The sequence below is a fragment of the Syngnathus leptorhynchus genome, chromosome 7, assembly GCF_054491065.1.
Source record: "Syngnathus leptorhynchus isolate UIUO chromosome 7, UIUO_Slep, whole genome shotgun sequence".
NCBI lineage: Eukaryota > Metazoa > Chordata > Actinopteri > Syngnathiformes > Syngnathidae > Syngnathus > Syngnathus leptorhynchus.
In genome coordinates, this window is record NC_141201.1 from 11684939 (window position 1) to 11709963 (window position 25025).

Sequence of the window (25025 nt, forward strand, 5' to 3'; positions counted from 1 at the left end):
CACAACGTGCGTGAATCTCTGTGCGTTTTTTGTGCGCGCGCCACGCGTCAACAAGTGGATGGAAATTTTCACTTTCGATGCTTGGAGCGAGTACTGCAGGTCTAGGTAACTGTTCAGTGTGGAGATTTGGACAAGTAATTGATTTTTTTCCCCCCACGAGTTTATTGTCATGAGTGGAGCGGTAGTTTTCCAAATGTGCGTGGCGCTTTTATTGTTGCTGGACGCAGGAGTAGTTGTGAGAGCTCAGGTTTCCATGGTCAAAGTCATACGGGGCAACTTCAGGAGAGACGGTAAGATTACTTTTTTATTCTTTGTTCTGCTGATTGTTTCTGTAGCTTATCACGCAAAATATGTTATTGACTTATAGAAAATCATAAGTGAATTTGAAACCCTTGCTGTCAATGCTAGGCCAAAAGTGGCACCGCTATTGGAGACACTGTTGCTTCACTAGTGCACCTTTATTATCCTACTTGCGCACTGATTTTTTTTTTAACCAGTGACGACAAAGAGCATACTAGTACTTTTTTTTTTAGATATAAAAAAAAATATGCTCGAATGACTTTCCCTGCCTACCTCTGTTTCCTGAAGTGGCCAGGCAGCCTTTCTGTTCATCTTTGTTTACCTAGCCTTATATCTATGATGAAGTATTTATGATTTCCTGTAGCTGGTGGTATTAGGAATGACAATTAATTTAAAAGTATGGCATACATTTGTATCAATTTTTTGATCTGAAAATAATAATTGATGATTGGCATTTCTGACAGATTGCCAATTAATTGTAGTTTGACCTAACGGAACAAAAAAGGTCCACACTGTCTTTCAGGCAGCATTATTCTGCTCACTAGTACGCTGACAAAATACAGGTTCAGAATATATCTTATATAATATATCTTACCATTCATTTCAAAATATTTACAGTGACATAATTGATCATTCATTCTCCCCATGCAGGAAATTGTGTCAAATACCCACAAAATGTCTCTGACTCTTTGATTGAAAGGCTGATGTTGTGATTGAAGATTAGTGTTCAACAGATTATGAGAAAGACGTGAAAATGAGGTCAAGTGCTTATTTGTCACCTCAAACAAACACTGTCACTGTCTCATGAGTCTTGCCTCCCTGATTCTTACTTCCTGCAGGTGCACATGCTTGTTTTTTATGTCATCCCTGTCTACAGTTAGTGTATGGTCCATTTTATTAAAGACACAGAGGCACACAGACAGCTGCAGGGTCGCTTTTGGCAGGGATAAATGAAAATACCTCTGTTTTAGATTCATACCTGGACAAGAGCCCCGAGGCCTCCGGTGTGTTTATGAAGAAACATGGAACCATTTGCATGGCTTCTGCACTCGGTGCTCTCCACTTAGTCTTGCATTAGGAAAAGCCCTAGAGTTATGGATTTTCACATTTTCTAATTTACTTTGGTGCATAAAGGCATTTCACAAGTATGGGAGCAAGCAACAGCAGAAAGACTAATGCGCTCTAAAAATGTAAACAATGTGAAGACATCATTGTGCCCTCTACTTCACACGCCTTCAAGTACTGTGGTTAAAACATGTTAAACATCAGCTTTCAACCACGTCTTGTCTTCCCCTCTAGGTTAGATTGTTATGGAAGTGAAATGGTGGGAGTTTTCCTTTAATCTGATATCAAAAGGGTCCACATAGTTTATAATGCACTGCTGTGTTAAGCAGAGCTTCACTTTTATGGAGCAATGTTCTTTCATTCTTTGTTTTGCCTATAGTCCTATTAAATTTTGCATTGTATTAAATAGTAGTTGAATAAAAGAAGAACAAAAAGTCATGCTGCATGTATTTGATACCATGCTGACTCCTCTACGAATTGGAAAGTCCCAGTGATGATGTTAGAGACATTTGTTTTTCTTCCCGAGACACCGCCAACATCATACAAGTCCAAGTGGACGCCTGTTGCGAATTTTTCTCAGAGGTGTGGTTTTAAATGTTCAGTTACTTTCAAATAAATACGTTAATAAGCAAGTAAAGTTTTAAAACATATTTTCAATTTAAACAGAGATTTTATTATTATTATTATTATTTCTTTATTATTTTTGTCATTTTCTTTAAACAAAACAATAGTCAGGGGTGTGGTGACCTTCAGAAAATGAAGTGAATTCCATAAATAAGAACAATATTTTCTCAAAGAAAAATTTAAAAAATGCGTTGATTCAAGTTGCATACAATAACATACAAAATTGAGACCTAGACTTTGTAATTGAAGCTTAAGGTGGGGATAAATTAGCTTCTACTAATGAAGTGTCATGTCAGACTTGACTGCCGTACCAAACGCAACTTCTTTTCCAATATTGTCTTTCATAAAGTCCAGTTATAGTTTTCTGATTTCTGCTATTCTGCCATCTTTCTTATCAGTAGCTTTCCTCTCTCAGCGCTGTCTTATCAGTATACGCTTGACTGCATATCACTCCATCTTCCCAGATCCTCTTCCTTCAATCTTCCCTGTTCTCATTTCTTTCTTTATCCTCCCATCTTCTTCCATCTGTTTCAGCTTTTACCCTGTCATCTCTCTGAGCTCTTATAAGGTGCCAAACAATGTCACAGAAAGGCATGCACAGGACTCGTGAACAAACCAAATAATCTGCACAAAGGAAATAAACCTCTCTTATTCTTAAATGCATACTTAAAAAAAAACATCTGTGAGGGATTTATGTCATGTTCGGTTTTGACCAAAACAAGAAGGCCGGGGAGAACAAATATGGCGACACCGATGTACAAATGCATGGACCAGGGGTGTCAAACTCTTTTTTTTCGCGGACCGCATTGTAGTCATAGCTTCTTTCGGAGGGTCATTATGACTGTCAATCCAAATAAATGTATAAGCACCTCATACAGTAAAAGCTCCAAAACAAACTGACAACTCGTTTTCAAATCAGACGAGTAAAAACTGGTCATATATGTTAAAAAAAGATATTAAAAGTGCAATTCTAGTAATGACACACACATTTGATGCACAATTTGTCTTCACGGGCCTCATACAATGATGTGGCGGGCCGTATCTGGCCCCCGGGCCTTGAGTTTGACATCTGTGGCATGGATGCTGCAATGGATTCTGTTCTCGCTAAATTACCTCAAGTTTCCTTTTTGAAAAACGAATACTGAGCGGTGCGTTATCCATTTTTAGTTAGTAAAGAGGCCAGTGACGATATTATTGTTGTGTTTAATTTTAGGCGCATCCCAGTGCCACCTTTGAAACAGGGTCCTCTAGCGGCAGTTCTGCTCGAATCAGTCTGTATATGAAGCCTCCTATCACACAAAAATGGAAACATGACATCACGGATACAATTGTCGAGTTTGAGGTCCGTCAACGTTGTGGAGGGTGTTGGTAGAGAGCATACAGTGCACTGTAACTGATGTAATTAATCTAGAGATAATGGCGATTTATTTATGCCAATCGGATGGTCGAAGATTCTGACCTCTAAAAAGTTGACCAAGATTTTTTGGGGGTTTACTACAGGCCTTTTAATTTCCTTGTAAACTTCAAGTATGTGCCAGCTCAGCTAACACCATACCCATATAAGGACATGAGACTGCAGGCTCATGGTCATAAAAAGATGAAGAAAAGATGAACACACAGCCACAAGCCTGGTCTAAAGTTATGCTATCAATTAACATTGTGTCTGGGGGAGGACACATAAGTGCAAAAGTCAGGTCGATGTAAATTGACCTTGAATCTAAACCGAGGGATACAGTTTCACTTTTAACAATACATTTCTGGGATTTTTACGTAATGAATGAACCAGTTATGTTTGAGTGTTGTCCTACCAGTTAGACTCTGTTGTGTAGTGTGCATGTGTGGCTTTTTTTAAGGGCCACGTGGGAAGAAGGAAAAAGGGTTAGCACAGGTGTTAAAGAAATGAAGCTGTCTGCAAGTTGTATAGAAATGAATAAAGGAGCTGGCTACAAAGAAAGTTTAACAATGACAGTCTGTGCCCAATCATTTTCCCCATGGTCATGACTAGGAACAGCTAACATTTTAATGGAATGAATTACCATGTTATTTGGCTGTTGGAAAAACAAGTCCGGAGAGACATAATTTTAACCATTTCAATTGACCCCCTGTCAATAGACTTACACTGAAGGAGGCCCAAATTAGTCATGATGCACCAATTGGACACTTGCACAGGTGAATTTGAGCCAATTCAAGTTATCACTGTTGTAGATTTCAGTGGTGTACAGCAACACTGGATCATCACAGGACTAAGAATTGTTTCTTATAGTTTGACTCTCATGTAGTTACATTGCTCAACAGTACATAGACAAGCTGCTGAGTATGTTACATCCACATGTGCAAACATGCAGCTTTAGCATGTGCCCTATCGTACTGTCTTGGCATGATATCAGAGAATATGCTGTCATAGTCCTTTACTACTTCAAAGAACTTTAATAATGTGCATACACACACACACACACACACACACACACACACACACACACACACACACACACACACACACACACACACACACACACATTTCTAAGTGTCAAAATATGTTTGAGCAAGGGTATCCAAACATAATGCCTAATAGAAATATCTTTGCATTTGACAAAACAATCTCGAGGATCAATTTTGTAACTCGGCTATGATTTGGCATTTTCCTTTGCTTGGCAAATCTTTTCATTTTCTGTGTCACGAACAGAATCGCAGGCCATGCTTTACAAGGGCTTAGAGTAAGAGAATGTCAATTTGAACATGAGTTCTTGACCTTTAAACAAATGTCATGATCTCACCTCAAGGTCCATGACATATGGTAATTTTTTTGACTCATTACAATTGAATAAAGTGATGAATTGTCCATAGCGTAATGTCTCAAAGCTTTGAGGGATGTTTTCGATTGGCATCATTGCAGAGCCATGACGTGTTTGCGTCAAATTCATCACTGTTTCAAAAGCAGCCGCAAAGCGTTTCCACATGTCACAATATGAAACTAAAGGGTGGGAGCGGGGAGAAGTGTCATTGAGGTTATTGGAATTGGTGAGTCACAAGACACCGGACATTGAACTACTTCACATCCTCCCAAGTGGACACACTCATAAGCAAACACAATTGCAGGATCTCCCTTCTAAGGAATCCCCTAATAAACACTTGCCACACACATAACACAAGCCAAAGCAGCCCCACCAAAAATATTTTATTCTCCCTCGCCTGCAAAAGGAAAATAGGGTGGTAACCTTCTGAACGGTCTGATGGGAGGGTGTGTGCATGTTTCTGTGCAGCAACTGACAGAGGCAAGCGTGTGATGAGGTCTTGAAAGGCCAACAGAGGAAGGTGGTGCTTGATACTCCTGCTGCTGTCAGGTGGAGGTAGTGGGTGGAAGGAACGCAGTGATAGTGTAGAGAGGGATTGCAGAGGTTGGAGAGGGAAGGTGTTTAAGAAGAGATATGCCAAGTTAAAAGAGCCAGAGGAGTTGTCCCCTCACTTTTCTATCCTGTCAGCATTAAAAAAAAAAGGGAACGCAGAGGAAGCCAAATGGACCCAGTATAAAAGGTGAGGTACCTCTCCCTGGCTCACCCACCGGCTTCTGATCAGAGGATATGATGAAAAGGGATGATGAGTCATAGCAGAAAAATCGCAGATTGAAAGTCTACAGTCGTCTGCCCCCAAAGTGACTCCCTCGTCGCCTGACTCAAATTTATCTTAAGTAGCAGTGAATGACCCAAATGATATTCTGAAAGATGAAATTCTTTAGACCTTGTGCTTTCTTGGATTTAGATTTCAAAACATATCAAAATAATATTTTGTGTCAATTTCACTCACTTCATCATAACCAGTCTGCGATTATTATTGAGTGTTCATTCCTTAAGATAGATAAACTGGCTGCCTCTTTTCCCCCCGGTTGATTGTTTCCTACAATCTTGCTTCATTATTATTATCATTACTATATTTCGTTACATTTACAGATGTGTCCTACGTATTATTTATCACTTTCCACTTCGTTATAAGTATTGCACCGATACATAAAAGCCGATACCACTTTACCCGCCTGAGATAGAAGCCATGTCAACCATGTGGAGATATGGTACTTCAATAAATATAGATATCATCACTTTTAGCTGTCTGCAATTCATAGTCTGCTTGGTGCTCCGCTGCATGCTGCTGAGATCTGGCCAAGCCAACCACTTCCATCACAAAGCCGCAGCCGTGCGGCATGTCAGAGAAGTAAGACAGACAGTGTGATAAAACGCTACTTCAGTTTCAAGGGGCTTCACTGAGCCATAATTGACAAATGATAACGACAACTCCAATTCCAAGACATAAAGGCATTGTAATGGTTTTTCAATATCGGCAAGTAATCAAATGAAAATACTAAAATATACAAAAATGTGGTATTGGTGCATCCCTAATTGCATTCATTAGCCATGACACCCGTATTCATATTCTTGCCGATGCTGCGAGAGCTGCGTATAAGGGGAAAAGGTGAAGCAGTAAGGGACATTTATTAATTCAGGAGGAGAGTATAGTCTTGGCTGAAATGCCTGACTGATGTAGAAAACAGAGTGGAGCAGCTAAATTGGATGTGGAAATCGAGGATTAAGGCCATAAGGAAAGAGCCGCAGAATGGGAAAGTTGCAAAGCCATGGAGGTCATAAAACCAGCTTATGAAAGACAAGATGGAAACAGGAGAAAGTATTGTACAGCAGAGGGACGGCTAGATGGCAAAGGAAATTCATTTGTGATTTGATGACCTGAGGAAATGTGTCCTGAGTTTGAAATGAGGGACAGTTTATCAAAATGCTACAAACAGGAACCAACCAGTGACTATAGAACATAAAACTATCCTGTTCAAGGTCACGGGCATGTGATTGCTTGCCAATCTGTCAGACGTACAACCGCACCATCGGCCAATTAATCCCACGCTGCCTGTATGAAAGAAAGTCAGCCTTGCGAGCCACTGCACTATCATTGACCGTATCCTCCTTGATAAAATAATCATAATAATTCGTTGAATGATCAATATGATTCCAAAATACTTTCAGGGTCAAATTACCACAGACGGCTCACACATGAAAAGTAGAAGCATGATGTTTTTTCGTAATGCGCCCAACGACAGACAGGGTGCTGGCAGAAGCATTTTAAATGGCTTTGCTTCATAAAACTAACGGGTTCATTACAATGCCACTGTAGTTGCAGCTGGTGTGTTAATTACATTGATAGCCCTCTGGCAAGGTGGAACAGGTTCTCCGAAGGGAATGCAGGGGGAAATTAAAAGGATCTCCGCTGAAGCCATTCAGATGCTATTTAGGCTGAGCAGAGAGCCATGCTGTTACTATTAAACTGTAGACAAGATTTTTATGTATTAACTTGATTTTGACAGTTGTAAACAATCTCAGCTGTCTTTTTGGATTAACAAAGAGAAACAGAAACTCGTGTGAGGTAAAGGTTTCCTCCCCAGGGTGTCCGCAGGCTCTCCCTTTCGGGCAGGGCTGTCAAAGTCATTTTTTTGCATTGTAGTCATAGCGTCTTTCGGAGGGCCATTATGACTGTCGACCCAAATAAATGTATGAGTATACAGTAAAAGCTACAAAACAAACTGACACAAAACTCGTTTTCAAATCAGACGAATAAAAACTGGTCAAATCTTTAAAGAAAAAAGATACGATGAAAAGTGAAGACAATTTGTAATTCTAGTAGTGACACATGAATTTGATGCACAATTTGTCTTCACGGGCCACATAAAGTGATGTGGGGGGTCGTATCTGGCCCCTGGGCCTTGAGTTTGACACCAGTGCTTTAGGGTGAGAAACTGTCCCTGAGAGAGGCTCAAAGCAGAGTCGCTGACCCTCCACCAGGCAGTTGAAGTGATTTGGGCATTTGATCTCACCTCCCTCGTGAGGTGTTCTGGTCATGTCCCACCAGGAGGAGGCTGCGGAATAACTCTGGACAAGCTGGAGATATTTCTCCCATTTGGCTTGGGAATCGCTTGACAGTGGCTTGGGAAATGGAAGTTTGACCTTCCTTGCAAAAGCTGCTGGCCCCACAACCCAATCCCAGATTCGTGGATGGTTCTGTATAATAAGAGACAAGATGGAACACAATTACGCTGAGCATTGTCAAAGACGTAGTGACCGGAGGTATATACAACCAAGTGGCAAATATTTGTATCTCTACAAATAGACTATGAAAAGGTAGAAAATAGAAAAGGTTTCTCAAAAAGCACAATAGAGCCGAATGGTTTGTCTGGCTGCTAAAAAGGAAGCAGAAAGAAATGAGGTAGCTGGGCTAAGCGAGGGTTAGACATGTGGCAAATGCCAGAAGTGACACTGCAGAAAAATGAGAGCAGAAGCCCCAGGAGATTGGCCCCTGCTGAAGGAAAGAGATGAACACTTTGTGTATTTATGCCGTGTGTCTTATGCGTGTGTTGCGCATGCAAGACGGGGACTTTGACAAATCCTCCGATACTTAGTGAGTGCTATGTCTTTGTTATTTTGACAATGGTGCTCTGACAGTGACACAAATGAGAGAGATTCTTTCCCTCTGTCAAATGCTTTTTATCTTCCTCTCTCTGAATGTCAGCCGCTTCTCCACAATTTTCCCACATTCCCCATTTGTGTATCCGAGCATTTCTCCATCTTTCTCCCTCCACTCTATTTCTTCCTCCTCTGGTCTTCATTAGCCTCCTTTCTCTTGGTTTCAGCTCATGGTTAACTCTCTCAGAAGTTGGTGAGCAGCGCAGGGAGAATGGGAGCATTGCAAGTGCCGGCATGAGAAGAGGAGACATACAGTATGAAGGATGCTGGAAGGAAGTGGGAGGTGGGGAGGACAGTAAAAGTCTGCTTGTGAGATGTCGAGGGGGAAAGGGTGAAAAATGATGACAGACTAGTTAACAGACAGAAGTAGAATTGAAGATGAGGAGGAGTAGGTGGATGTTGATGTTGAGCCTTCAGCGAGATAAGCGACCCCAGCGGTGGATAGGTCAGATACCGGCTGGCAGTCAGAGGACTGACACGCACGTACACACATCTGATGGGAGTCAGAGAGCGGGACTTCTGTCAAAACATAAGCATCTGCTCTGTAACGGAGCAAACGTGCATCTAGCAAACATCTTTCAACTTGCCCTTAGAGAGAATGGGCTTGCAAAAATGTGTGTTAACCCAGATGTGCCTTACACACATACGCACGCACACACACAACACACACACAGTCAGGTGGCAAGAGAGAGTGTAGATAAGCACTATAGAACATGAATGAAAATATTAACAGCAGAAACAATTCAAGACTTAAAGGAACTGTTTTACAATGTGCACATTGCACATGATGTATGCTTGTGTGCGTGGTGCATGAGTGTGCTAGTGTGTGTTGTGCACTGCGGGAATTATTGATTGTCCTCCTTAATGTTACAGTTTAAACTGCAGTAACTGTCAGCAGGAGCAAAGTACTAGTGTATCAAGTGTTGCAGCATACTCGCACTAGACCACACAAATCATGTTGGACGTGGCTGAGTTTCTCCCATCCTGTCCTGTCCCATCAATACAAATTGACAAAAATGTACTGAATAACACACAATGCCCATTGATCATGGACATCGTGTACAAGCTACTTTAACTACTTTACTGCATCCCGGGTCTGTAGTTTCAATATTATATGTACACATTCGTTTTTGTATTTATTTTGAATGTCTTCATTGTCATTGCAATACAACAATGGAAATGAAATGCCTCTCACAATACATAATAAAAACACAGCATAATAAGTAAATAAAAAAATAAAAAAATTATAAATAAATAAATAAATAAATAAATAAATAAATAAATAAATAAATAAATATTCCGGGTCTGTAGTTTCAATATTATAAGTACACATTCGTTTTTTGTATTTATTTTGAATGTCTTCATTGTCATTGCAATACAACAATGGAAATGAAATGCCTCTCACAATACATAATAAAAACACAGCATAATAAGTAAATAAATAAATAAATAAATAAATAAATAAATAAATGAATGAACGAATGAATGAATGAATGAATGAATGAATGAATGAATACTTAAAAATACTTTTTGATATCAGTGATGGTACAAATGTGTGTTTGAAATGCGGCTGCTCACATCGTTCTGCCACAGTGTCTCTAAAGATCTATCTATCCGCAGTGCTGACTCTGCAAGTGTTAGTCCTTTGCATTATTCACTTAGCTTAGCCAAGGTGTTAAACGGTTATATGTCAAAGCACAGTAGGTATGACGTTATTTTGATCGTAGTTATAACAGCTGAACAGTTGGGAAAAAAAGCAAAAAACACAACCTGTCAAGATTATACTACTCATCTTGTTAATTACCTTCAATAAATTGTATCCATTATTTAATCAAGAATGAAACCAACAACAATTTTGGGGATCACAGTTGCCAAAGAGGCTGCGAAGTGGATGCTAATGCTATTCAAGGGACCACTGAGACACACTTGTGAAGATATGAGGAGCAGATAAAATGCTCCTGAATCATTTAAATGCATTGAGAGTCATTTTTCAGCAACATCTCTCCTCTCCCTTTTGACATTGAAGTGAACAAAAACAACCGCCAAGAAGTGACACAGCTTCACAGACACACACACATGCGCTAACAAAGCAGATTGTACCATTGCTTATTCATGAGTCTTAGACATGTTCTTTGGTGTAGCTTATCTAATGGTTTGAGAGCTCGTGAGTGTTTGTGAATTTTGTTACTCAGCAATTTACACGTTTCTCGTGCTCATGAGTTTTTAAACTTTCTCTTACCCTTAGCACCTCTTCTTTCCTTTTCACACCTCCGTTCTGACTCATATCATTCGCCCTGTTTCAGATTGTCCTTCACCCCAGCCAGGTCAGATTTTCTCAGTTTTTGTATCTTGTAGTGTTCATTCTGTTTTGTTCCCATCTGTCAGCGTGAGGCTGCAGTTTGTTTGTTTATCATCATCTGATGTGAAAAGACGGCATATCATTTGTCATGCTGCTCCTGGACTGTGCCAAGGGAAGCCTTCAGAGGCAGTCGGCCAGTTAGCAAGGCATAGTTCAGCAGTTTATGAGATTGTATTGATCTTGCTTGCAAAATATGTCCTTTGGCTGCAGTTCAAGTTTACCAGAAATAACCTCTCTGGCTATTACTTAAAATATTGACTAGCCAGCATACCTGGGAAATGGTAGTCTTTGACATTTGTAATCTTCCTCATTTTTACCAAACCTTTGACTTATTTTTGATCTGTGAGAAGCATATCGACCAAGTCTCTATTAAACTGTACTTGATCGAACAATTTACAGCAATTATTAGCTGGGGCACTTTCACACATATCAAAAAGTCGAGGATATAAAATTTAAAAAAAAGAGTAAGATTTGGCAGTTGCCGGGTAGACGAATGTGGTGCTGATTGGAAATCAAATCTGGGCCATCTGCACACACAACAGCATCATATATCTTTACATTACCAGTAACCACAAATGTAAAACAATCACTTTAAACGAAGTATGGCACTGAATAAATTTGCCTTCTTGTGCCGTGTGACCACAAATTCTTATTTTAGCGATTTGTATTTGACAAAAACACCCTTGAAGTCTTCTCCTCTTTTTGCCGAGGCCTCATTGCCTCATCTGCCCCAGCAAAAAAAAAAGGAAAGGCCTTCAGTAAATCTGTCTGCGAGTGTCCTGAGTCAACAGTGTTTTGATCCGCTGCTGTTTATCTAACCTATTCTGTCTGTGTCACAGGACATCCCTTTGTCTGCCTTCAGGGGAACAGACACGCGCACACGCACACAATGATACACACGCTCTCACACACACATGTTCAAACAAATATTTGATGTTTCTGCTATGCTAGAAAGTCTATGATGTATACAACGTAATTGTCACTCAGTAAAGGATAAACCTTCCCATGGTCAATTACAAAGTTATGAAAACAAATTGTCAATTGTTATGCTACTTCTTGATGAATGGATAAGTGGTATTATCATGATTGTGGGGGCTGGATGCTTCATAAGATATATTCACTCAAACTGTGAAAATATATGTATATCTAAACTTTTCTCTTTTTTTAATCCCTTGCATGAATGTACTTTTTGTGCAGGATTTGTAATTGTTGCATATCATATTTAAAATGCAGTGGCAAAATAAATCAAGCACAACGATTAACAAAACAAATCAACAAAAAAGTAGATCATTAAAGTTTCAATTTCAAACAAACACGTAATGTAACAAAAGGAAGCTGAATCATATAACAATGTTGCTTTCAAAACAATTGCCCTCCCATAGCTAAAGGTTGAGGCGGTGCAATGTTACAGTGAATATGCACACACATGCCCACTATTTGGGATCTTAGTGAATCAGGCAGTAAGAGTCTTGATATTTGTTGTTTTAGTATGTCAAAAAGATTGATGAGAATGATTGTTTTGGTGGTATTTGAAAATAGTAAGCATGTGATATGCATGTGTGCACATCACAAACATTTAATGTACATTTGATTGTTGCTGATGAATTTTTTTTAATTTTTTTTTATGAATTACTCATCAACATTTGGTATCACCAGAATGTCAGTGCTGGTTACATTGCTCATTTGTCTTAATCTGATGCAAAGAAACTATCACTTGAAATCCATCAACATGTAACAATCACCTTAACACCTTGATTTCACTCTGCAATAATTCAGTCAAACTCAAAGCAAACATGGGAGCCATGCAGTGTCCATCTGAAGGACCATTATGCACATGCACATTTCTATAATCATGTGAACTGTATATAGTCCTGGCATTGCTATGAATCATACATCTCCACACCCCATCTGCCCTGACACAAGTGATTCACAGTTGAATAGTTTCTTCTCATGTCTAATGCACTGGTTGTGCCCACATTGGCTTTCTTCCAACATGCACTTCCCTTCTGGAATAATTTTGTTACTTAAAACATTTTTTTCTTGACTCTATGTTCCTCAAGATGTGTTCTATTCCACCGTTTGCCATCTGTTCTCCTAATACGTTTTGGTTATTGTTAACTGTTAAAGCCCTGTAGAAATTAAACTGAACAACTGATCAGAGAAGTAAGACATTGATATTATGGTGTTTTCAGATGTGATCATTAATTTGTTCTAGTTTTTTGCACTGTGTTTTTCATTCGAATTCATTTTGCTATAATAGGGAAAATGAGAATGAACCCAACATCTCAGAAGAAGAGATGTTGGGTGGGAGGCCAATGGTGACCAAAGATGACACTTATGGCATGTAGTGTCCACCCCAAGGACCCATGTGTGTGTTTCTCTTTCATGCCTCTGTGCTTTTGAAAGCGTGACTTAGAAGCAAGAGAGAATATTTAAAGATGATTTTTCATGAGTGAGTGGCAAAACAGTGGAGCCAGCATACTAGGCCTTGATAATCAATGCATGCACACAGGCCTTGAGCTATCATTTTGCCAGATGGAAAAAAGGTTTGGACATTCATTTCTCTCTGGGTGGAAATTGTCTGTGAGTGCAAGCACAGTGTTGCGCGTCAGCAACCAGACTTTGCAAAAAAACACAATGTCATGCAAACAGTACGTACTGCAGAGCAGTGAACAGATGTACGTTATGCACAACCACCTATTGTACCACACAGCGGATGGCATCACCTATGCTGCTAATTGGACATGTTTTACATAACACAACAAAATACAGATGAATAAATATTCAAGACATGGATGAGCACAGCAAGGAAAACAAATAATCTATAATGCATATAATGACAAAGGCAAAACAATCATCCACTGACTTGCTGAGAAAATTTCAATCCAAATCAATCCCAATAATTTAAAACCACTTCTATGCTGAAAACCATGTTAAAGGTTTAACACAAGTTGAACTTTCACACACGCTCACATAAACGTTACCACTCTTATTTTTAGTTTTCATTTTCTACTAAACTGTTGTAAGAGTGTGATTGGCACTTGGATCAGAAATAGACCTCAGTGCTACAGTATGAAGAACATCACACCCCAGCAATGAAGGTGGGAGAGACAAGTTTCATTCGTGCGAAACTACCCACCTCCATCCTGCCACACATGAAAATAAAACGTTTTGGGAAACAGTATGTACAAATAAAAATCAAAATAGACCAGGGATGGGCAAGCTAATGATGGAAAGAGCTACAATTTTTCATCTTTGCTTTTGGGGCGGCACAAAGGACCACACACTTCCTACCCAAATATCTTACAAAAAAACGAGATATGAGCAACAGAAATGCTCTTAATATATCTCTTATTACATTACTTTGTAGTATAGCACATGCTATGTCTGCCATCTAGTGATGAATGTTGATATTACAACCCAAAACAACTCAAACTATACAATGGAAGCCAGTTATTTGTGAGGGAGTGTGAATACTCAAAATCAGTATATTAAATAAAAATATCTATTTTTTTTCTGAACCCAAAATGTTCTACAAGACTGTGGATATCCATTTATTTATTTATTTATTTATTTTTTTACAAAAAATAGGGATTTGCCTTCTCACCCACCCAAAAATTAAAGGAAAAACATGGGACATGTCAAACAGGAAAAAAAAAAAGGTTTTCACTGCTCTATTTATGTCTACTTCAACCTGCCAGTAGTTTACTGTAACCTGCAGTGCAGCAGACAAGAGTGAAAATGAAAGTGGCCTGACACCACATTAACCGACAACCTTACAAACATGCACACGCACACGGATGTGTCCCTCACTAACCGTAGAGGGGAAAAGATCCTGACAACTAAGCATTTTTATGAGCAAATAGAACTACAGAGTCAGACATTTGCTATTGCGTAAAAAGCAAGAGCATCTCCATATTTAAGCTTTAATGATACAAACAGATTGTGGTGGTGACCTCCTTAATAAATTGATCAATAAAACAACATAGTGAAGAAAATAAAATTCTTAAGCGGGAGCTGAATGAGAAAGGCGTAGAAGTGAAGGCCAAAGCTTCATCATCATCATCATTCTGGGGTGCAAACTGCACAGCCTTGATTATACATTCATCTACCTCTTCACAAAATCCACACAAGTCAGAAAAAAAACAGCCCTGTCAGCTCACCTCAGCATGCTGCTTGACCTTCAGACTATGCGTGTGTTTGTGTGTTCACCAGGTATTCCTCATTTATTAAGGATATTAATCTGCCTACACAGCCATAATAAATACCTCGTTTGGGAACAAAAAGTAAAGTGCTTTCTGCACCAAGAGCAATAAACTTACCATAAATATATCTGTAGAAAATAGCAGTGGTGAACAATATTGTTTTGAGATCATCAATTTGAGAGCCGAAGGCTGACAGCCTTGTTTTAATCAACACATTGTGGGCAAAACAGCAGGATTCATCTGTGAGGTGCAACAACAAATCACTATCATAATCAATACCATTGCCGTACTTGTTTATATTACAGTGTAATTTTTGAATAAAAAGAACTCACTCATTTGTTTATATGAGCTAACAGACAACAAATGTCTCATCACAGATGTATACCGAAAAGAGGACAACATCACCGTTACACCGCCGGGTGGAGTCATCAATAGCCCACGCTTCCCCAACTCGTATCCACGCAATCTGCTTTTGTCATGGACTCTGGTGTCACCGGCGGGAAGCCGGATACACCTGGAATTTGACAGTCATTTTGGCTTGGAGGAGGCCGAGAACAACGTGTGCAGGTAACACAAGCGCAACAAATATAAGAGATGGATAAGAGCCGAGCGGTTGGATTATTGCGGCATATTGCTTCAAAAGGGGGGTTGAATGAATCTTCAGAAATCGGAAAACGAAGGACTCAGTTCAAAATTGAAGCTAAAAGCGGATGTGTCAAAACGATGGCTATGATAACAGTAAGACAGAACCAGACACAATTATTGCTGATGAAGAAGGGAATCCAATAATTATTTGGAAGGAATTGAACGGTGGAATGTAGCAGATTTCCCCCACAACATGGAGGAAAGGTCATAATTAATCTTATAAAGAAAATGGGCATCTTCACCCCCAAAAAAATCAATGAATGCCAAAAGAATTGGGCAGAATCAATATCAATCATTCTTCCACTTAAAAATGTGCATAAGGAATCAGTCTAATAAGCGCAGTAACATTTTAGTACAAGCTCCTGAACCCCACAAAATCCACACATTTTGATTTGATTTCTTGGCTCTAATTCAATATTTTCTTTGACTCTGATATTTATGAGTGTTATACAAAAAGCAAAGCACCCAACTGTATCACTGAAATCAACGTGTCAGCCTCGAGTCTTACATTTTTCATCGTCATCAACTTGTTTTGTTGTCCTCTTCGTCTTTATTATTCACTGCAGATATGACTTTGTTGAAGTGGAGGACCAATCAGAGACCAGCACTATCATTTGGGGTCGCTGGTGTGGACAGAAGGCACCGCCTAGTCTCAACTCCAAATCTAACATCCTCAAAATAACCTTCAAATCTGACAATTATTTTGTCGCAAAGCCGGGATTCAAAGTCTACTATTCATATCTGGTGAGACACGCACACGCAGTTGACATATAAGTCCTGAGTTACTTGTAGATGTCACATCTCGCTTGATCTTTGTCTTTCATACTATTTCCTTCAATTTTCTATCGCGGAGATATAGACATTGTTGAGATGGGTAATCAGGGAAATAACATTCACACTGTATGTGATACAACCCTCCACTAGGGCCCCCTGAGGATAAATGAAATGTTCTTTCTGTGTTTTTGCTCTATACACAAAATATTGATACGCATGAATGGGGAGATGTCAGCTTGAGGGGGGGCTGCAGACACACAAGCCTTCCGAGAGTTTGCACCGGAAGAAAGTTGAAGGATATTTTCATTCCACTCCATGTTCACTGTATTTCTAATAAATAATTGCAGAAACTACGTTTTCTGATTTTTACTTTTCGTACAGCACTTTGAATGTAGCACTTTGGAATCTCTGCATGGGTGAAGATAGCATGTTCTGGTTTGGACACTAGTTGTTTGCTGTCTGTGCCCAGTGATTAACAGGAGGGAAAGTCTAGGTATTCGTACTACCGGCCAATTGGGCTCGTGTGTCAGTGTTCAAGAAAAGAAAAAGCAGCGGAAAAAAGAGGGATGGGTGGACGGTTTGATGGAGATAAGTTGCTGTAGATGTTACTAAAGGAACATTTTCTTTTTGTCAAATAAGCAAATAAGGAAATCAGCTGAGTCATTTTGTTGGGAAGAGTTGAGAAGGAAGAGAGGACTTCTGATGTTCCTCAGCCTGTAATCGCAGTGAAAGGGGGAAGAGAAATTGCAGTCGAGACACAGAAAGTCTTTTTAAGTTATGTATTGCTTGGCTTCCTTTCATGTCACAGATGGGGCTGAACACTGCTTTTTATCTGAAGAAGAAAAAAAAAAAGAAAATGGATGCTACGATGCAAGTTGCAGAGAGAAATAGTGCATTTGTAGAATTTTTTTTCCTTTTCATTCTTCTTTCATTTTGACGTAAAAGCTGCCGTTGACAATAGGCGGCTCCTAAATGCTCATCAAATCTTGATGAATTGCACCCATTTGTGCTATTCCTCGTTTGTGTTTGACTAATAGCGTACAGAAGTTCTCTTCAGCTGGACTGAAGTTGTGTGGCTAGCAGCTCTAATTTGTGCTCTTCAGAGCTGTCAAACTGATAAAAGGGAGGAGATGGCCAGGCAGCCAGTGGGAGGACGCATCTCTGGAAAGAGAGAACAGGTGTCTGAGATGGTATCGGCAAGTTAGCTAATGACTTAAATGCCTGCACTCAAAGAGGAAGGTAGAAGGAGACAGAATAGAATACAGAATAGAGCATGGACTAAGTCAAGACGCACACAGCTTATTGTGTTCTCTGTGTATTCTGTATTCAGGGAACAACACAGAAATTAGAAAATAGGTCTAGTGCAATGTGCAGATTGTTTGCGCCGTTGAGGGAGTGAACACAGCCAATTTGATTTCTAGCTAAATTTAGTGACTGCTCTCATTATCTTTGAATTCAATGCACATGAGGCGTGCGGTTGACTTTGCAGGAGTAGAAACAAACTCACTGAAGATTGTGTTTGCAATTAAATTGAAAACAAGATGGCAATGAGTCACTGAAAGAAATTTAAGTGTTGTTTTTTTTTCTATTGTCAGTGTCCTCTAGATAACCGGTTATGTGAGCTAAATGTCGACAGTGAAATCTCGGGGTCTTCGTGGCCATCTAGGATGCACTTAATCCTCAACTGTCTCACTGTCCGATTGTACCAAATGGAGGTCGAAAAGGGCAGCTCCCTGGTGTCCCTACTACTCGACTGCTTCTGTAAATAAGGAAGTGCCCTATTGCCACCTACAATATTGCTGTATTTTTCTGTGGCCAATATTGGCCAATGAAGCTACATTGAAAAAGAAAGGCTTTTTTATTTTACAGTCAGGTGCTATTTCTTGACTTCAGATGAAAATAAGTGTTGTGTTTGATCCCTATTTCCAACTTTTTGGAAAGATCAAAGTGGCCCAGATGTGGATGACATGATACATTTCACCTTAAAAGGAGATGAAAAGCAGGTTTTGTAAACTGGCTTGCACGCACTCTTAGAAAAACGCCTCAGACGTCATTTACACAGCTGGTCGAGAAGCATGTACGAATCATAAAAAAAGCCATATGCCAGAGTTTTCTGTTTAACATTTGCAGATGTAAACAATCACAATAGGACTTTGGTTTGTCAAACGGGAAATTTCCCATCTGCTCCGGAAATGCTATTAAAGACTTCAAGAGATGGAGGTCATAGAAAATGTGAATTAGTGTGTCAGAGACTGAAAGTGATTGAATTGGTGGTTGCCTGACACGTTTTACACATGTCACAGGAGAGTCATTTTACACTTGCTATGGTACGTGTTAGCTGATTGGTACTTGTCGTCTGCGATCACAGGAACTCAAAAATAAAAAATCTCACATGACTAGCACTGCAGCTATTTTTTAAAATAAAGTATTTAGTAAATACAATCATGTATTTCAATAGTTCTCATCAAAATGTTTTTTTGCTCATATTCTTATGATAATGAATGGAAAGGACATTATATTTTGATTGCAGTATTATCGTATGAGGTCTGTCTGACTTCACCGAATGAATCTTTAACCCACTGAATGATTTTCAGCCATTTAAGATTTCTGTTTGAGTGCTCCTGCAATAGAATCACATTGAAATGTACTAGTAATAGAAACTTTAGAGAATCAATTAAAAAACGAATCCCTTATTGCTGCATTTCTTTCCTCTAGCCTGACACCCCTCTGCCTGCATCCCAAACCAACTGGGAGGTTGTCACCACGTCGGTGAGTCCTACATGGGAAAATCCTGACTAGAAAAGTCAATAGACATTTGCATTGTAAGGCAATTCTAACTAATAAAGCGAAAGGACTGGTTACCAACATGTCCATTTAATTTCGTAGCTTTGAAAAGGCTCATTCTTAGCATTCTTTTTAATTCCAATATTTGAATTTATAAATAAATAATAGTTTATCATCTAATCTGTGTTAGTTGAAACCACACTTCCCAAAACATACAGTTTGTCACCCATTCACCCCTAGCTCATTGTACTTTTTACAAGCACAAAGAAATACAAATAATTAATGGTCACATTAATAATTGTTATGACATAGTGCCCATTTGTATGGACCAAGGCCCAGCCACATATTACATGCACACATTCGATCATGCATATACACCATACTGCATACATTATACATGACATGAGATGTAAAATGTCATGCTTTCTTAGACTAATGTATTTTAAGTACATTTAATCCCTGTAATTTGTGTACGTCTCTGCGTAAGCGATCTGTGGTCAGCGATGTATGAAATCATAATAATTAGTCTGCATTGTTGCGGATGGCACTTTTTCTGCATGAACCGCCCATGTGGGGGCGTAGACATAATCAGCATGTTATGTTATCACTCCTACATAGAATGTGCATGTGCACGGTTTGCCCCAGTTTTAGTACTCAACATGTTTTCTATAGACACTGTGTGCACACTTAGTGAGAAGTATTTCAGTTAACTAGACAAATAAATATTTCTCGACATACACATGGATGTAAACACAGTAGAATACAAATATCTTGCATGATCTGCTTTTGTCATTTAAGGTTTGGGTTCTCATGGTCATATGTGTTGCATTAAACATCAAACTCAATGTCAATCATTGACCGAGCGTATAACTAGAATGGAATCATTTTGTTATTCTGAATTTGATTCGTAGGATCGCAGTGCTGTGGGACCGGCAGCAGTCACTGAGGTACCGCTCTCATTAGATGACCTGGACCGAACCATTGCTGCCTTTGACACTGTGGAACAGCTTCTGAGATCCCTGAATCCGGACACTTGGAAACAGGACCTGGACAGCATTTACACACAAACACATATTCATTATAGATCCAGGGCTTATCATCTGGCAAGCAGGCATAACAAAGGTATGTTTTATATATCTATATATGTGTGCTATTTATTTCAAATAAAATCACACAAACATCGGTAAATGTTTAAGCGAGACAACAAATCAATTTTTACCAATGCGTGTGTACAGTTACTGTTACCTGATGATTGTCCCATACGGTGGGGAACACATATTGCAGCCCCTCAGAGGTGTAGTCGCCGCAGGTCGTTGATACGACATAGCACCTCACTCTAATTGGAAATTCAGCTTGTGCACTGAAGCAGAAATGTGCTCGAGTCAGCAGCTTAGCTTTGTTTTCATTAAGTCACACACATCCTTACTTGGCCAGCAATAATGGATTAGTTTTCAATTTTCCTTTGTTACCTTGAAGACACAAAGACAGATCATAATTACAATTGAATGAGTTTTAATTCCAATTGGATATTAGGCCACATACAAGCAAAATAATATATAAAGTAATTGCTAACTATTCTTACGCTTTCTAATCTTTCTCTGGCACTCCAAAAAATACTAGTCAACAGGTTTACGCATATGTTTATTAACTGACAGATCAGAAGCTAAACTAGCTAAACCAATAAATATTGTTGGTTTTATTAGTGGTTCTTTTTTATCTAAATATTGCTTAAATGTTATAAATGACCCCAGTTACCAAACTCCTAAATAACCTTATTAACTAGTACTTCAAGCGAGTGAATATTCACAGTAGCCATTGGGGTCATTGATCCACTGATTCAGTGTACTTTGCAGTGCCAGCGTTATTCTAAACCACTCTCAACTTCCACCTGTCACATTCTCATAACAATCTCTGAAATGCTGAGTACATCTTTGGTTACTATATATTTAGTTACTTTTACAACCTGTTTAAAAAAAAAAAGACAGTCAATTAATGCCAGTGACATTTTGTCAACTCAGAGACTTTCCAGTGGAGGAAATATTCACCACTCGGTGTCCAGACTGCAAATAATTTGTGGAAAGCCACCGGTGGCTAATTTCCCCAATTAAATCGTCCATATTCTGACACCTTTAAGATTAAGGATACAAATAGCAAGGTTATATAAATTGCTCTTACGTATGTTCTTAATTTAGAATTGCATTGCCAAGAATTTGCTTTCAGGTCCAGTCTATTAGTATGAATAAAAAAACTTGTGTCTGTATTTTTTGTTTTTGATTGATAAACCTATTCGTGACAGCGCGCATGAATGAGTACCAAACCTATTGTGCTCTTTGTTTTTTTAGTAGTAGTATGTACCATGATCATTTCACTTGTTTGGTGTAATGAGGATGCATTCTAAACAAATAGCATCTGCAAGGATGTATTATGATTCATGCCAGATATCTGTTTGAGATTCAGTCCAGCAGTTCTGCTCAATCCACTAAATGCTTTCTTTCTTCATCATTTCAATTGGGCACTTACATCCTGCCAAGATTGTGATTTCAGTTATATCAACCTCGTTAAAAGAAACCTTGATTCAAGTGTTATCTAGCCTGTACCCTGAATAGGACTACAGCTAAGGCATGCAGAGTCAAGTATTTAGGGCTGCATAGAATTGAAAAAAGTTTCAGACAAAATGCAAATATTTCATCAATGTTAAATGTTAAGTGCTCAGTGCAACAACAATTGTGGGCTGATGAATTTTTTATTTTTGTTTCTTTGCTGAAGATGCCATTTTCTACAATTTTGGTTCGTCATCTGCAACCAACAGATATGCACAACAATGGGTTAAATCAGCCAACCTATAAATAGTCCATATGTGTAATCACCACGCTTACGGGTGAGAGTGGGGTGATGATTACCCAGTTTACTTTGACCCTTGTTAAGAAGACAATCTGGCCATGATTGCTGTTCTCCGTCCCCATCTTTTACATGACGCGTGTTTCTCGAGCCACCTTATTTCAGAGAAGATACTGTCTTGCTATACTTTCTGGTTTTTCCATCATTACCTCAGTTGGAACAAATTAAATATATGAAGCAAGGTTCCACTGAATTACTCCTAATGTTACTCCATTACTTCCGACGATGCTGCGAAAAATGCTCTTCTCTGAAACGTGAATCAATCGTTCATTAGTGTATGCATTGTAAAATGAATTCCCAAAGACTCATGGAAAGATTACAGAGCGGTAGATTTCATGACAATGTTCTCCGTCACTGTCTAGTTGACCTGGATCGCCTCTACGATGACGTAAAGCGGTACAGCTGCACCCCTCGCAACTACTCTGTCAACCTGCGTGAGGAGCTTAGGGCTACCAACGCCGTCTTCTTCCCTCGGTGCATGCTGGTCAAGCGCTGTGGCGGCAACTGTGGATGCGGCACAAATAACTGGAATACCGGCTGCACCTGTCAGGCCTCGAAGACAACACTCAAACTACATGAGGTGGGTCACAAATAATGAAGACTCATTGCTATAATTCACAATATGTATTTATTAATTTTGGTGTTATTATTTTGATAATAATACAAGGAGATTGATGAGATATTTTCTAGTTTAGGGGCTTGATTTAAATATGTGTACAACATATAATGGCAGCACTGCAGAAAAGTGGTTACATCTGCCACTTAGATTCCAAGCGCATGCATTATAAGTCAACAAAGACTCGAAATTACCCTTTTAGTTCCATGTCAACTCAAGTTCAAGTTATCAGTTGACCATAGAGACATTCTCAACCCAAAAAAAAAGGACAGAAAAAAAAGGTTTGGGCAACTAGCTCAAAAAGAGTGAAGACATCTGAAGCGAGTCAGACTGATTGTACTCAACAGGTCCCAAATCAACAGTTAATTTGTGAAACACTTTTTCCATCCCTTTAGATTTCCTCTTCTTTTCCTTTTGTGGGTTTAAAAAATGTGAAGCTTTATTTTTCTATCACTTCCTGCAGCAAATATAAAAAAAAAAGAAGCCTGAAAACCCCATCAATTTAAAACTGACAAGGACAGTGCCAATGCACAAAACATACAGACATGATGCAAACATGGGTGAGGAATGAAAAAGAAGTGGAGCTTCAGACTTCAGGGACCACAAAGCTTATGGCCAGGCAGGAAATAGTTTAAAGTCCTGAGCTGTCTCAACCTATTGCCCCTGTCTCTTCCAGGTGCTCAAGTACGCCCCGGAGACCACTCTGTACCAGCGCCATCGCAGGACAAGGGTGCGCTGGGTCATCGATGAGATATTCCTCACACATCACGACAAGTGTGAATGTGCCTGTCCCTCGCAGCCTCCTCGCTGAGATATTGACACAAACTCTTAAATTGTTGGACACCTTCTGCCATTTTGCCTTGAACTTTTTTTATGCAACCAGCTATGCAGTAAATGCACAGGAGAAATTATTTGACAGATGATGCACACTTTACGTAACAGTAAGTACGCCAGAGGAATAATCGTGAAACTCAACTTGAAGTAATGCAAATACATTTGATTGCATGAGTTAAGTGAATTTTCAGATGTCTTCTGCCGCTGGCAAAGAAGGTATGGGGGCGGGGCGGGGCGGATGGGGGTATGTGAATTCAAGCTGACGGTCATTCTAAACTAAAGGCTAAAAAAGCAGTTATTTATAATACGGAATTCCCCACCCTTCTGATTTTCCACATAGCCCGTCTTTGTTTTGTGCACATTCCTGTCTACAAGAATTCCAACATCCCTTTGTCCTTCACTGTCTGTACTGTGTTCCCTCCCTTTTGTTTCTTCCCCAATGTGTCTTTTAACACACACACATACACACACGCGCACACACACATTCTCTCCTATCGTTCAGTACCAAACACATCACAGATATTGGCACAGGCTATTGCACTCTGCCCGGTTTTCTGAGCATTCCGGGAATTCAAGTCGCTAACCGGTAATTCTGCTAACACCATGCACCCTCAGACCTGAAAAACATCCCAGAAGAAAGGGATCGACAGAAAGGAAAGAAGTCGGGAAGACAGACACCTGGCAAATGCTACCGGATAATTCTTCATAACATCATACGGGCAACAGTGGGACAGTCATTAATGAAAAAGGATTTGCATCCATCCTGAATCTTAACTGATAATCCTATGAAGACTATTTTTTAACAGCATAACTGTGCCTCAATGCATAAAAAATAAATAAAGGCAGGGATAAATGGATTTTATTTGGACAAACCATTCGAGAGCCTTGACTTCAATTTCATCACGCTCCTTTGGGACGAACTATAATTTAGCTTGCAATTCCAGGACCTTTCAGTGACCTCACAAATATTCTTACACATAATTGGGCCAAAATTCCAACAGGCACACTTAAACATCTTCGAAAGACCTCACTGAAAAGTTAAAGATTATTAAGCTGTAAATTGTGAGCCACTTCTAATTTTCTACCATTTTCACCTTCAGTTAACCTGCTCATGTTTGCATTTTTATTTGCCAAGGATCAGTTTCCTACACACGCAGCCTTGTAATCAGCACTTTAAAGCATACTTTTTTGCCAGTTACAATGATGCTATTTTTGTGAGTGAGCGTGTGTGACTTTGTGAAGTGTTTTTGTCTAAGGGCTGAAGAAGTTTCCCAAAGGAGGCTACAAGAAATGCCTGCAGGAACATTGAAAGAAATCAGGAGAAACGAAAAAATCCCCAAATGATATTGTACTGTTCGATGGTTCCTTTTTTTCTAGCACAGTGAAATCTGTTGGATCTGGTGTGCCAT

At 39.4% G+C, this 25025-nt stretch overlaps 1 protein-coding gene across 1 annotated transcript; it reads left to right on the top strand.

The window, feature by feature from the left end:
• Nucleotides 1-24473, top strand: pdgfd (platelet derived growth factor d). The gene is made up of 7 exons (XM_085916559.1): nt 1-290; nt 15443-15632; nt 16277-16454; nt 19200-19253; nt 20180-20390; nt 22529-22746; nt 23459-24473. The coding sequence occupies exons 1-7, from the start codon at nt 170-172 to the stop codon at nt 23591-23593; spliced, it is 1107 nt and encodes a 368-aa protein (XP_085772685.1). The 5' UTR covers nt 1-169; the 3' UTR covers nt 23594-24473.
• The last annotated feature ends 552 nt before the right edge of the window (nt 24474-25025 follow it).